General features: G+C 52.2%; 1 protein-coding gene across 1 annotated transcript in view; it reads right to left on the bottom strand.

The window, feature by feature from the left end:
* Window positions 1-14,572, bottom strand: part of ITGAE (integrin subunit alpha E) — a 79,441-nt gene that overhangs the window by 20,165 nt on the left and 44,704 nt on the right. The window contains exons 17-21 of the mRNA XM_064378081.1: window positions 12,784-12,899; window positions 11,078-11,241; window positions 9,056-9,184; window positions 5,984-6,057; window positions 1,020-1,152 (exon numbers count right to left, since the gene is read on the bottom strand). Of these exons, the coding sequence (XP_064234151.1) occupies window positions 1,020-1,152; window positions 5,984-6,057; window positions 9,056-9,184; window positions 11,078-11,241; window positions 12,784-12,899 (616 nt within the window). The remainder of the gene's footprint in view (window positions 1-1,019; window positions 1,153-5,983; window positions 6,058-9,055; window positions 9,185-11,077; window positions 11,242-12,783; window positions 12,900-14,572) is intronic.

Genomic DNA, 14,572 nt, shown 5'->3' with positions numbered 1-14,572 from the left:
AGGCTAGAGTGCAGTGGCATGATTTCAGCTCACTGGAGCATCTACCTCCTGGGTTCAAGCAATTCTCCCACCTCAGCCTCCCTAGTAGCTGGGATTACAGGTGCCCGCCACCACACCTGGCTAATTTTTGTATTTTTAGTAGTGACAAAGTTTCATTATGTTGGCCAGGCTGGTCTGGAACTCCTGACCTCATGTGATCTGCCTGCCTCAGCCTCCCAAAGTGCTGGGATTTCAGGTGTGAGCCACTGCACCCAGCTGAAAACTACACTGTTGTGTGTCTCAGCAAAGGGAAAGACAGTTGTTAAAGGAAGGGTGGAGTTCAGGTGAAATGTAAATAAAGTTATGTTTTGGGCCAAGCAGGGTCGCTCATGCCTGTGATCCCAGCACTTTGGGAGGTCGAGGTGGGTAGATCGCCTGAGGTCAGGAGTTCGAGACCAGCCTGGCCAACATGGCAAAACCCCATCTCTACTAAAAATACAAAAAATTAACCAGGTGTGGTGGTGGACCCCTGCCATCTCAGCTACTCAGGAGGCTGTGGCAGCCTCCGCCTCCCAGGTTCGAGACCATCCTGGCCAACATGGTGAAACTCCATCTCTACTAAAAATATAAAAATTAGCTGGGCGCGGTGATGCGCACCTGTAGTCTCAGCATTGCTGAAAGATCCTTTATTTCAGTGCTAACTTTCTTTGCTGCACGGAGCATCTATTTCCAACACAGTCTAAGCTAATTTTTACTTTCTCAGTGTCTTGGGGCATTTCAGCTCACTTATCGCTCAGAACCCTGGTGAAGAAAGGCTGCACGTAGGGAGGGTGACGGTGCAGCAAATGGTGCCACACGAGGTTTTGAAGGCAGAGAATGGAGCCAAGCATGTAGCCAGACTGGTGGAATTTATCTAGTGATTAACCATTGGTTGGATGGACCAGGAGGAGGCTGGCAGCAGGGTCGCCAGCGAGGGGTCGCCACGGAAAGCAGGCGTGCAGCGAGGGAGGGGCGCGAGGCACCTGTTTCCACACACTCACCTTTTGCATCCTCTTAAACTGCAGGTTTCTGGGATAATTCAAGGCCATGCTTGTCATATAGGAATCTTCCCCAGAGTTAGTTAGGGTAATGTTCAGGGTCAGCTCCTTTGTGAGACCCACCACCAATTTCTGCCTGCAACATTACAGATTAAAATGTTACAGTTTATTTAATCTGTAAAAACTCTGATGCAATAGAATAGCACATTTTTACTTTTTTTTTGAGACAGAGTCTCAGTCTGTTGCCTAGGCTGGAGTACGGGTGCAGTGACACAATGATCACGACTCACTGCAACCTCCACTTCCTGGGCTCAGGTGATCCTCCCACCTCAGCCTCCTGAGTAACTGAGACTACAGGTGTGTGCCACCATGCCTAGCTACTTGTTGTATTTTTCGTAGAGACAGGGTCTCGCCATGTGGCCCAGGCGGGTCTCGAACTCCTGGGCTCAAGTGATCACCGGCCTTGGCCTCCCACAGTGCTGGGATTACAGGCATAAGCCACCACAGGCAGCCCAGAATAGCACCTTCTTAACTAGCTTCTTAGGTAAGCTGCCTAAGGAATACAGTTAGCCTAGACATGCTTCCTCTCGATGTAACCAACAGCTGGACTGCCACACCCATCTCAGTTGCTGCACGAGGTGACAATAGTAACTGCCATGTATTTTGTGCTTACCACATGCCAAGGACCGCAATTCACATGCTCAACCCTCACAGTAACCCCGTGAGATAGTATGGCTACTCTCCATTTTATAGAAGAGCAAAGAGAAGCCAAGACAGGCTAATTAAATACCTCGAGTCTAGCAGCCTCCAAAGAGTTGAGAAAATTGTACCCAATCAGGACTCGGGGAACTGCGTTCTTCCCCATATATGGCAACTCTGGCCAGCAGGCCATCAGAATCACAATGCAGACACAGCACTAGTCGCCAGGGAGGGCTTTTTGTTTTATTTTGTTTTGTTTTTCCTCTATACGGAGTCTTGCTCTGTCGCCCAGGCTGGAGTGCAGTGGTGTGATCTTGGCTCACTGCAATCTCCACCTCCTGGGTTCAAGCAGTTCTCTGCCTCAGCCTCCCAAATAGCTGGCATTATAGGCGCCTGCCACCACGCCCAGCTAATTTTTGTATTTTTAGTGGAGATGGGGTTTCACCATCTTGGCCAGGCTGGTCTCGAACTTCTGACCTCGTGATCCACCCTCCTCGGCCTCCCAAAGTGCTGGGATTACAGGCGTGAGCCGCTGCGCCTGGCCCCCCCAAATCCTCTTTCTCCCACCAAGTCACTGTGACCCTAGATGAAGTACTCTATGACACAAATTCACCCATGCCACAAATACTTATGGGGCACTGCTTTGCACTAGAGACCAGTGTGCACAAGACATACCGTCCCACCTCCTTTCTCAGTCTCAGCTTCCTACCCACAAAATCATTCAGACCCTTCCAATTAAAAGGCGGTGGTTTAAGACACAAGTCCACGCAGCCTGGAAAACGGGGAGCTTAGGGTATGTGAAGGCCTCCTCCAGGACGCTGAGGTGTCACGGGGCCCCAGAACGCAGAAGCACTCTCTGTAGTTGGGATCTACAGAGAAACATATTAGCAACACCCAGAAAACTGTTTTCCACCTGAAATGTCCAAAGATGAAATGTGCAGATCTAGGAAGCAATGTGACGTGTTTTGTTCTCATCATTTGGTTTTGGTTTGATTTTTATCCCAGCCAAGAAGATGGATTAACTGGAGGGAGAGATGGGAAGCAGAGACAGTTGGAGCGGGCTGTCTCCACCAGAGGATGATACACGCCTGAAATAAGACAACAGTAGGGGATGGCCGGGTGCGGTGGCTCACACCTGTAATCCCGGCACTTTGGAAGGCGAGGCAGGTGGATCACTAGAGGCCAGGAGTTCAAGACCAGCCTGGCCAACATGGTGAAACCCTGTCTCTACTAAAAATACAAAATTTAGCCGGGTGTGGTGGCATGCGCCTGTGATCCCAGCACTTAGGGAAGCCGAGGCAGGTGGATCACTTGAGGCCAGGAGTTTGGTCAACATGACGACACCCTGTCTCGACTAAAAATACAAAAATTAGCCAAGCGTGGTGGCAGGCACCTGTAATCCCAGCTACTCTTGAGGCTGAGGCAGGAGAATCGCTTGAACTCGGGAGGCGGAGGTTGCAGTGAGCCGAGATCACGCCAGTGCACTCCTGCCTGGGTGACAGAGTGAGGCCCTGTCTTAAAAAAAAAAAAAAAAAAAAGACAACAGTAGTGGAGATGGGAAGAAATCAGAGACAGTAAGACAAACGAAATGAAAAAGAGGTGGGGGGGGACAGAGGGGTCAGGGATGAGTTCTGAGTTTCTTTTTTCTTTTTTTTTTGAGACAGTTTCACTCTTATTGCCCAGGCTGTAGTGCAATGGTGTGATCTCAGCTCACTGCAACCTCCGCCTTCCAGGTTCAAGCGATTCTCCTGCCTCAGCCTCTCCAGTAACTGGGGTTACAGGCATGCACCACCACGCCTGGCTGATTTTTTGCATTTTTAGTAGAGACGGAGTTTCACCATGGTGGTCAGGCTGCTCTTGAACTCCTAACCACAGGTGATCCGCCTGCCTCAGCCTCCCAAAGTGCTGGGATTACAGGCGTGAGCCACCGTGCCTGGCCGAGTTCTGAGTTTCTAGCTCAGATGGCTGAGTAGTGCTATTATCGATTGAGGGAGGTAACACAGGAGGAAGACCCGAGGACAGAGGAAGATGCGTTCAGTCTGGGACATGACAAGAGGTGCACGTAGGACAACAAGGCAGAGCTGCTGACACGTCAGCTGGACGCACTGTCCCAGAGCCCAGGCGCGAGACCTGAGTGTCATTGGAATACTTAACAGCGTTGCTGGATCTGAGGCCTAGGGGCCGTTTCAGAGGACCCAGAATGCAAACAATTATGTATGCACATGTGGTCTTCTAAGGAGAGGGGTCCGTAGTCTTCATTAGGTTCTCTAGGAGATCCATATCCTCAGAAAGGTCAAAAACCACCGAGACAGCCGAAGCCAATGACCAGGCTGCAGGGATGTTTTTGAAAGAGAAGCGTTTGCTTGCCACGTACCCTAGGGGGCGATGTAGGGCAAGCTGTGTGTGCTGAATCGCTACTTCCCAGTAGCTGGCTGGGAGGTTGGTTCTTGGCTATAATTAATTCCTGGCTGGAAACAGCTGCGCTTGCTTGTTAGGATGGTTTCCAGAGCACTTGAAAGTCTTCAATGGGTCCTGCAAATGTCTATGAAAGGGCTCACCAGGACTCAGGGAACTGCCATCTTCCCCACGTATGGCAGCTCCGGCCAGTGGGTCATCGGAATCACGATACAGACACAGCACCTACTCACCAGGGAGGGCTTTTTGTTTGTTTGTTTTGTTTTTCCTTGATGCAGAGTCTGCTGTTTCCCAGGCTGGAGTGCAGTAGTGTGATCTCGGCTCACTGCACCCTCCGCCTCGAGAGTTTGAGCGATTCTCCTGCCTCAGCCTCCCCAGTAGCTGGGATTGGAGGCAGATATCACCATGCCTGGCTAATTTTTGGTTTTTTTTAACAGAGACGGGATTTCACCATGTTGATCAGGCTGGTCTCGAACTCCTGACCTCGTGATCCGCCTGCCTCAGCCTTCTAAAGTGCTGGCATTACAGGCGTGAGCCACTGTGTCCAGGCTGGGAGGGCATTTTAGAGCCACCACATGTCCGAACCCAAACTCCTGTGCTTGGCAACACCATCGTTCTGGAATTCAGTGTGGTCCAATAGAACGTCTGCAGCGATGAAACAGGCGGTATCTGTGCTGCCCGACACCACCAGCCACCAGCGGGTGCTGAGTATCTGAAGTGTGGCTCACGTGTTCCGACGAGCTCAGTGTTTCCTTGTGTTTAATTTTAACTCATGTAAGTGTCAACAGCCAAGTGTGGCTGGTGTGTTGGACGGTGCAGCGCCGCAGGCTCAGGCTGGGGCTCCTTCCTCACTCTGTCAGCACATGCTGTGGGCTCTCAAACGTAAACCCCGTGGTTGCTGGGACCTGGGTCCCAGCCCCCATCGCCTCTCACCTGAGTGGTTACAATGGGAGCAAGTGCTGCCCCTCCTTCCGCCTTTGCTCCTAGTCTGTTCTCAACTCATCAGCAAGAGGGGTCCTGCTAAGCTGCGCGATCATGTCACTTCTCCAACTTCACAGATCACAGCAAAAGCCTTTCTCCCTCCCCTTTCTTCCCCCTCCCTCATTACTCCCCCGCCTCACTCCACTGCAGCCCCTGGGTCCTCGCCCTGCCTCCACCTGCCAGGCAGGCTCCCACCCCAGGCACCTGCAGCTGCTCTTACCCCAGACACCCACCCACATAGCTCGTTCCCCAACCTCCTCCTGTGTGTATCCCCCTCCCTGACCACCATTGACAACTTCAGCCTCACCCCCCACCCAGAACTCCCTCCACCTTCCCTGCTTCTTCAAAGTTCATCTCACCAACACAGAATTGACTTTCTTACTATCTTCTCCCCCTAAGAGCACCAGGAGGGCAGGGACCTTCGTGTTGTTCACAGAAGCATCCCCAGCACCAACAGTGCCTGGCACAGAGTAGACGGTCCAGAAATGTCTGCCTGACTGATGAATGACTTTGGCGCAAGAGGTGGGCCAGGAAACAGGTCACCTCTAACTGAGGTAGAGGTCATCCTAGCTGTGAAGAACACTGGGTAGCATTGTCCAGGATGCCAAAAGACCCAGGTTCAAGGCTACCGGATGACCCATGCAGGGCCCTCAGCGACTGAGTCTTCGTCCTGATCTAAAAAGTGGGAAGACGGATCTCCGTCTTGCCTCCCTCGTAGGGTAGCTGAGGACATAATGAGATAAGCGCAGAAGCCGTTTGTGGGCCACGGGAAGCGGGGAAGGGAGCGTGCGGTGCATCCCGATGCAGGGTTCGCCCAGGCAAGCATTTGGGGGCCGTTAACTGCAGGAAACCGAGGGCTGCTTCCAACTCACTGAGAGACGGTGGTGGCCAACTGTAATTCTGCAATACAAAACAGCTTATCCTTGCAGTCCTTCTCATAGGGCAGCTGTAACCAGATAGAGAGAGTCCCGATCAGCCAGGCCCCGCCTTCCCCAGCAGCCCTGCCTCTGGGTGTTCTCCTTAGGATGCTTCGGGCTGTGCCTCCTGCTCACCCTGAGACGGGCAGTGATGGGGAGGTGAGGGATGCAGGCTGGGATTGCGCGTACACGGCCCGAAGAACAGGGACGGTGACATTCCTGGATCTGTCCTATAACATGGGCACACTGTGACCCAGGCCTCCGGCCAAGGTAAAAACTGGGGTGACCTGCATGGAATGTGAGGTGTGCCCATTATATTCACATCATGGGAATTAAGCGGCACACACAGCTCACGACTTCCAGCATTTAGGGAGCAGACACCTATGAGAAGAGAAGCTTCCTCAGTCTTTTCGGGTGTAGGCAGAAATGGGGGCTACCTAACCGAATATGTCAAGGTCCAGGCCTCAGTTTCTCTTCCTTGTGGCTAGTCATCTCTGGGGTTTTTGTGTGTGTGTTTGTTTGTTTGAGACGGAGTCTTGCTCCGTTGCCAGGCTGGAGTGCAGTGGCACGATCTCAGATCACCACAACCTCCGCCTCCTGGGTTCAAGCGATTCTCCTGACTCAGTCTTCTGAGTAGCTGAAATTACAGGCACCCGCCACCATGCGCAGCTAATTTTTTTGTCTTTTTAGTAGAGACAGGGTTTCACCATGTTGGCCAAGTTCTTCTCAAACTCCTGACCTCAGGTAATCCACCCGCCTTGGCCTCCCAAAGTGCTGGGGTTACAGGCGTGAGCCACTGTGCCCAACTTGGCTAGCTGTCTCTGTAAGCTATTTCCCTTGCAATCTTGCCTCCACATAACCAACTCATTCCGAAAGCCACATTTAAAAAGGCCCCATGGAGGTTGAAAAGCCCCTTTTCATGTTTAAAAAAATTCCAGTTTTCTAAAGTAGCTGGGTCTGTTTTTTGATTATGAAGAAAGGCAGCTCCTCGGCTGGAGGGCCTCTGCGTTTCTCTCCCGGCGGCCACCTCCAGAGCTTTCTGCAGGTCTGTTACCATGGCCTAGGGTGGCAATAAGAGCCCGGAGCTTGAAAGGAGACTTTCTGCTTCCTGGGGAAGGGAGGCGGCGTTTGCAGAAGTCAAAGCCTGGAGCTCTCTCTAAGTGGGTCAACAGTTTCATGCAGGGTTTATTGCTGTATTTTTAATATAGCCAAGTAGCCTGATCTTTTCCACCCAGCCCCAGTGAAAGAGAATGGGGTTAAGCCAGCTAGACGCCCAGCTGGGACACATTCTCTGGTAACAGCGATGTGCCTAACACCACGTAAGTTCTCCTCACCCATTTCACAGACGGAATACATTTTTTAAAATCTCTTTGCCGTAGCATAATAGCCATCACTGGTTAAGGAAAGACACATAAATAGATGTCAAGCAGAATATAATCTCAAAATGAGATGTGCTTATTAATTACACAGGCAAATGACACTAGGAATGGGACAAACCCACACGAGGTGCCTCCTGAGATGGTGTACTGAGGACACAACTTTACTTCTGTGATATTCCTGCCAAAAATGCGTAACCTGGCCAGGCATGGTGGCTCATGCCTGTCATCCCAGCCAAGGCGGGCGGATCACCTGAGGTCAGGAGTTCAAGACCAGCCTGGCCAACATGGTGAAACCCCGTCTCTACTAAAAATACAAAAAATTAGCCGGGCGTGGTGACACACACCTGTCATCCCAGCTACTCTGGAGGCCGAGGCAGGAGAATCGCTTGAACCCAGGAGTCGGAGGCTGTAATGGGCTGACATCACGCCATTGCACTCCAGCCTGGGCAGCAAAAGCGAAACTCTGTCTCAAAAACAAAACAGAATGAAATGGGTAACCTGACTCTACGAAGAAACATCAGACAAATTGAGGAACATTCTATAAAAGGACCGGCCTACACCCTTCAAAAACATGAATGTCATCAAAAGACAAGGAAAGATGAGACACTCTTCCAGATTAAAGGAGATAAGTGACCACAGAACACGATGAATGATCCTGGACCAGAACATCTTTTTCTTTTGCTATAAAGGGCGCTAATAGGACAACTGGCAAAATTTGAATAAAGTTTGTAGATTACATAATAGTATTTGATCAATGTGAATTTTCCGATTTTGATTATGGAACCACATTAAGACAATGCCTTTGTTTTTAAGGAAATATATATTGAAGTTTGTTTGTTTGTTTTTGAGAGATGGAGTCTTGCTCTGTCGCTCAGGCTGGAGTGCAGTGGTGCAATCTTGGTTCACTGTAACCTCCGACTCCCAGGTTCAAGCAATTCTCCTGCCTCAGCCTCCCGAGTACCTGGGACTACAGGCTCCTGCCACCACACCCAGCTAATCTTTGTATTTTTTGTAGAGTTGGGGTTTCGCCATGTTGGCCAGGCTGGTCTCGAACTCCTGGCCTCAGGTGATCCACCCACCTCAGCCTCCCAAAGTGCTGGGATTACAGGCATCAGCCAGGGCTCCCGGCCGACAAAAGTTTTTTATGACACTACCCGCCTGTCTGAGCTGCACTGATGGGCACCAGGAGGAGAGGCAGGGGCACAGGTTTGGTGGGGCCATTCAGCCTGAAGGCCCTGGCAGGGCGTGTACAGGCAGGGCACCAAAGGGCATCCTCTTTGCAGCACAAAACAGGACAGCTCCCGTCTAGTTCTCACAAGGGACCCCCACCACAGTGTCATCAGAGCTCCCTGCCAGTGAGGTCCCAGATGCAACGTATGCCCGCACGTCATGAAATACGCAACAAGCACTTTTGTGAACATAAAGGCACAGCCCCAGAGACAGATGGAGACCTGTGTGACCCATGAGTGATGCCCTACACACATCAACACCATCACAGGGACTCAGTTTCACGTTTGTACAGTGAGGCGCCCAAATGCTGTCTGAAGACACTCCCTCCCAGTTCTAACACTCTCGGAAGTCAGAGGGGCAGGTGCTTTCTATGGGATCGGCTCTCAAGAGGGCTGGTACTGGCCAAGGGTAGAGTCACCTGGAAGATGGCAAAGGCTTCAGCGTAGAGGTCGAGGACGGGCTGGGGACAGTCCCTCTGTCCCTCAGGGGTCTCAAGTTGGTAGCTGACCTTGATGCTGGCATTGGAGAAGGAGTCCTCCTCATGGAGCTGCGGGGTCACCATGGAAGGCAGGGTTACAAGAAGATGACAGGAAGAATGTTTTTCTTTTCTCTTCTCTCTCTTTTTTTTTTTGAGACAGAGACTTGCTCTGTCACCCAGGCTGGAGTGCAGTGGTGCGATCTCAGCTCACTGCAACCTCCGCCTCCTGGGTTCAATCGATTCTCCTGCCTCAGCCTCCCGAGTAGCTGGGATTACAGACACCCACCACCACGCCTGGCTAATTTTTGTATTTTTAGTAGAGATGGGGTTTCACCATGTTGCCCAGACTGGTCTCGAACTCCTGATCTCAGGTAATCCGCCCACCTCGGCCTCCCAAAGTGTTGGGATTACAGGCATGAGCCACCACGTCCGGCCTCTTTTTTTTTTTTTTAGATAAGGCCTCACTCACTCTGTCACCCAGGCTGGAGTGCAGAAGCACCGTCAGAGCTCAATGCAGCCTCAACCACCTGGGCTCAAGCAATGCCCCCACCTCGGCCTCCCAAAGTGCCGGGATTCCAAACGTGAGCCACCGTGCCTGGCAAGAACACTGTCTACTTTGATGTCATCATAAGAATAAACAATCAGGGGCCGGGCACGGTGGCTCAAGCCTGTAATCCCAGCACTTTGGGAGGCCGAGGCGGGTGGATCACAAGGTCAAGAGATCGAGACCATCCTGGTCAACATGGTGAAACCCCGTCTCTACTAATACAAAAAATTAGCTGGGCATGGTGGCGCGTGCCTGTAATCCCAGCTACTCAGGAGGCTGAGACAGGAGAATTGCCTGAACCCAGGAGGCGGAGGTTGTGGTGAGCCGAGATCGCGCCATTGCACTCCAGCCTGGGTAACAAGAGCGAAACTCCGCCTCAAAAAAAAAAAAAAAAAAAAAAAAAAAGAATAAACAATCAATAAAAGTATTGAGTCAGAAGTCCTAAGCGTCTTCCAAATAAGCCAGGCTGAAGGGGCATGTCCTTCAAGCAAGCTGCCTACGGCTTTGGGAAATCTTCAGTCTACTGTGGCATTGTGTCTCATAGCTCTTTCTTTAAAAAACTTTTATTACAGTTCAAGATGATGTGTCTCATAGCTCTTATGGTTCTCACCCCAGTCACAAAGGGGTAAAGAACTGGCTCAGACAGAGGGGAAGAGTCACAGTCACACCTGTGTTTATCAAGCTGTTTCTTTTTTTTTTTTTTTTTTTTTGAGATGGAGTCTCGCTCTGTCTCCCAGGCTACAGGCTACAGTGCAGTGGCTCAGTCTCAGCTCACTGCAACCTCCAGCTCCGGAGTTCAAGCAATTCTCCTGCCTCAGCCTTTCGAGTAGCTGGGATTACAGGCAGCACTACCATGCCCAGCTAATTTTTGTGTTTTTAGTAGAGACGGGGTTTCTCCATGTTGGTCAGGCTGGTCTTGAACTCCCGACCTCAGGTGATCCGCCTGCCTTGGCCTCCAAAGTGCTTGGATTACAGGCGTGAGCCACCACGCCCGGCCTGTTGTTATTATTATTTTGAGACGGAGTCTCTGTCTCCCAGGCTGGAGTGCAGTGGCATGATTTCAGCTCACTGCAACCTCTGACCCCTGGGTTCAAGTGATTCTCCTGCCTCAGCCTCCCGTGTAGCTGGGATTACAGGTGCCCACCACCATGCCCAGCTAATTTTTGTGTTTTTAGTGGAGACAAGGTTTCATCATGTTGGCAGAGCTGGTCTTGAACTCCTGACCTCAAGTGATCTGCCCGCCTCAGCCTCCTGAAGTACTGGGATTACAGGCATGAGCCACCGCGCTCAGCCTACTATGATTATTTTAATCACCTCATTTGTAGGTCCGGGTATGTGCCCCTCACTGCATCATCTCAAATCCTTTCTCAATGGCACAGACCCTTCCAGACTCCCATCCAAACTCCTCCGCTTACCTCTCCCTCTGTGCGGTTGAGCTGGAGGAGCTCACAAAGCTGGGACCCGCTGCTCCACTCCCTCAGGCGGCCCCGACAGGCGCTCTCGTCTGAACACTGCAGCCTTTTCCTCTGCTTCCCCACGTCCACGTCCAGTGTGAAGTTGAGAGATGCCCCTCTGAGGCCTGGGAATGAAGAGCAGGCCTTCCCGATGAGGCGGGGATGAGCCAGCGGCAGACAGAAGGCCCCCAGTCTGAGGTTCCTTGTGACCCTCCTGAACAGTATCACCATGCAGGGACTTCCTGGGGCTGGACCCTTGCGTTTCTTTTTTTTTTTTTTTTGAGATGGAGTCTCATGTTGTTGCCCAGGCTGCAGTGGAGTGGCATGATCTCAACTCACTGCAACCTCCACCTCCCACGTTCAAGAAATTCTCCCGCCTCAGCCTCCCACGTGGGTGGGACTACTGGTGTGTGCCACCATGCCTGGCTAATTTTTGTATTTTTTAGTAGAAACGGGGTTTCAGTATATTGGACAGGCTGGTCTCGAACTCCTGACCTCATGATCTGCCCACCTCAGCCTCCCAAAGTGCTGGGATTACAAGCGTGAGCCACCTTGCCTGGCCGCATTCTTTTTTCGAAGGTATTTTTCTCACTGGCTTCTGACACCTGGCCAGGGTCTCTCAGTGCTCCAGCCCCAAACCCGGAGCATCGCATTCCCAGGACTGAGTCAGCCTTCCTTAGGGAAGGAGGGCTCGGGAAGGGAGTTGAGATTGAAGAAGAAAATAAGGAGGAAGAGAATCAACAAAGAGAATGGAGGGGGACAGAGGGAAACCATGGAGTCAAACCCAAGGACTGCAGTGCTGGAAGCACCATGGAGATCCCGGGGCCAAATCCCTCACGATACAGAACAGAACCAGCTCGGCTGGGGAGAGACCTTGCCCACCGATGCACAGCCCATCGAGCTCTGTGTCCGGGAAGGGACAGGTCTGTCGTTTTCACCCCGAGGTGGATAATAGCCTCCTGCTTTGATAAAGCCACCCCACCCCAGGAGCCTGCTCTGTGACCTGCGGGAGGCAGAGAGCCATCTCAGAGACTGCTCCTGAGAGAGTAAACCTCCGGGACTGTGGCTGAGGAATCGTTCCCAAGGGGAGCGCTTGGGTGGGCAGTGAATTCCTGGGCTTTGAAAACCGTGCCCACTACCTCCTTTCTGGAAACAGTCTCCTGATGAGTTTCAGGTAAGGAAAGAGAAACTCAGCCTCGACAGATTATCCAATCCCACCTGGGCCAGAGGCACAGAGTGAGGAGGGACAGAAGGGACGAGGAGAGGACATAGCCAGAGAGAAGGAGAAGGGCGTGTCCCCGGAGCACCCGAGCACAGGCACACAGGCGGGCATGGAGACATGGCTGCCTTTTTCTGAGTCTTTTTTTCAGAAACTCAACCCTTCAACCCCGAGGAAGGGCTCCAGCGTCACTCCTCCCAAGAGTGTCAGCCCTAAGCCCCTCAGAGTGTGGATGTCACATCAGAACACCCTTTTTGAGGCAGTTTGCATTTCACAGAACCTGGAGACAAAGGAGCCGAGTTCTAATGGAGGGATTTCAAGCACCAGGACCTCAGACAAACACCCCCACCCTCCCGCCCCGTCCTCTTGCCCTGCCCCCTACAGAAACCAAAAAGCAATGACCATCACGCTGGGATGCGGGGGGCGGGGCAGCTGGGCCACCTCTTACCTGACTCAGAGCTGATTGCAAAACACAAACTGACATTCACGTCGCTTTTGAAGCCAACCGGCAGTGCACTGGGGGTGAAGGCCATGGATACATTCAGGCGAACCACAGGCCGGGAGCTGACCGAGACAGCAAAGAGGACGGGAGGAGTGACTACAGGCTCCTGGGTCAGGCCTGGCTGAGGGGTTCATGCAGTCAGTGAGACTCCATCGAACCTCCCCACACGCAGGTGCTGCCCTGAGTTTCTGCTTTCGTGGGAAAGCACAAGCAAATAAACAGGGAAATACTGTGTATTGGCAGTGCTCTAATACAAATTAAAATACCGTCGTCTGGGTGTGGTGGCTCCATCTGTAATCACAGCACTTTGGGAGGCCGAGGCGGTCGGATCACTTGAGGTCAGGAGTTCGAGACCATCCTGGCCAACATGGTGAAACCCTATCTCTACTAAAAATACAAAAATTAGCCGGGCGTGGTGGCATGCACCTGTAATCCCAGCTACTCTGGAGGCTGAAGCAGGAGAATTGCTTGAACCTGGGAGGCAGAGGTTGCCGTGAGCCGAGATGGCGCCATTGCACACCAGCCTGGGTGACATGACAAGACTGATACTCCATCTCAACAGCCAAAGTTCTGTAATAAGGACTGGGGGCTACTGAGCCTGGTGGTCAGAGATGGCCTGACTGATGAGAAGCATTTCGGTTGAGATTTGTTAACAAGCAAGAGCCAGCTATGTGAGGACACGGGGCAGAGCACTCCAGCTGGAAAGCACAGCCAGCTCCAAGGGCCGGTGGTAGGGACGCTTGCGGTTTGGGGAGCGCAAAGGTCCACGTGCCTGGAGCATAATTAGTGAGACAGAGGAGAGGAGGAAGAGGTGGGAATGGAAGGCTGGGGAGGGCTAGGCCACGAAGAACCCTGCAAAGCCATGGTAAGGAACTGGGATTTTACTCTAAGTGGGAGCGTGGAGGGGTTTCGGGTGCTGCTGTGGGAGGGTGGAGGCAGGGAAGGCTGCATGCCAGTGTCCGGGGGTGAGGACAGCACCTGCGCTGGGGGGTAGTTGCAGGCAGAGCCAACTAAGACTTGTTGACGTAGTGGTAGGGGAAGGAAAAAGAGACATCAAGGACCAGGGTTTCATCCTGTGTTTCTGGGTGGACGATGGTGCCATTTGCCAAGACAGAAAGCCCGAGTGCGGAACAGATTTGGGGGAATGAACGGTGGGTGGAGATAAGAGCTCCATTTTGTTTGTTTTGTTTTGTTTTGTTTTGAGACGGAGGCTTGCTCTGTCGCCCAGGCTGGAGTGCGGTGGAGAGATCTTGGCTCACTGCAACCTCCACCTCCCAGGTTCAAGCAATTCTCTGCCTCAGCCTCCTGAGTAGCTGGAATTACAGGCGCCCACCACTATGCCTGGCTAACTTTTCTGCATTTTAAGTAGAGACGGAGTTTCACCATCTTGGCCAGGCTGGTCTTGAACTCCTGACCTCATGATCCACCTCCCTCGGCCTCCCAAAGTGCTGAGGTTACAGGCATGAGCCACCACGCCTGGCCTGAAATTCTTAATAATCAGAGCCATCACTGAGTGCTGTGCTAAATACTTTACATATATCCGCTTGCATAATCCCCATAACTCTGGGAGGTAGGTGCTCTTACAATTCCCACGTAAGGTCTTAGAATGAAATAACTTGCCCAGGGCACACTGAGAGGACCTAGAGCTGAGGTTCACACCCAGACGAGCAGAGCCTGTGCTCTGTTATCAGCTGGGCGAGGTGACTCACCACCATGCCAGCTCCCTCCCTCGGTG

This window comes from Aotus nancymaae, unplaced genomic scaffold (genome assembly GCF_030222135.1).
Source record: "Aotus nancymaae isolate 86718 unplaced genomic scaffold, 86718_ANA_hifiasm-v0.15.2.pri h1tg000018l, whole genome shotgun sequence".
NCBI lineage: Eukaryota > Metazoa > Chordata > Mammalia > Primates > Aotidae > Aotus > Aotus nancymaae.
The sequence above is the reverse complement of the archived record's forward strand: the minus strand, read 5'-3'. Positions and strand labels throughout refer to the sequence as shown.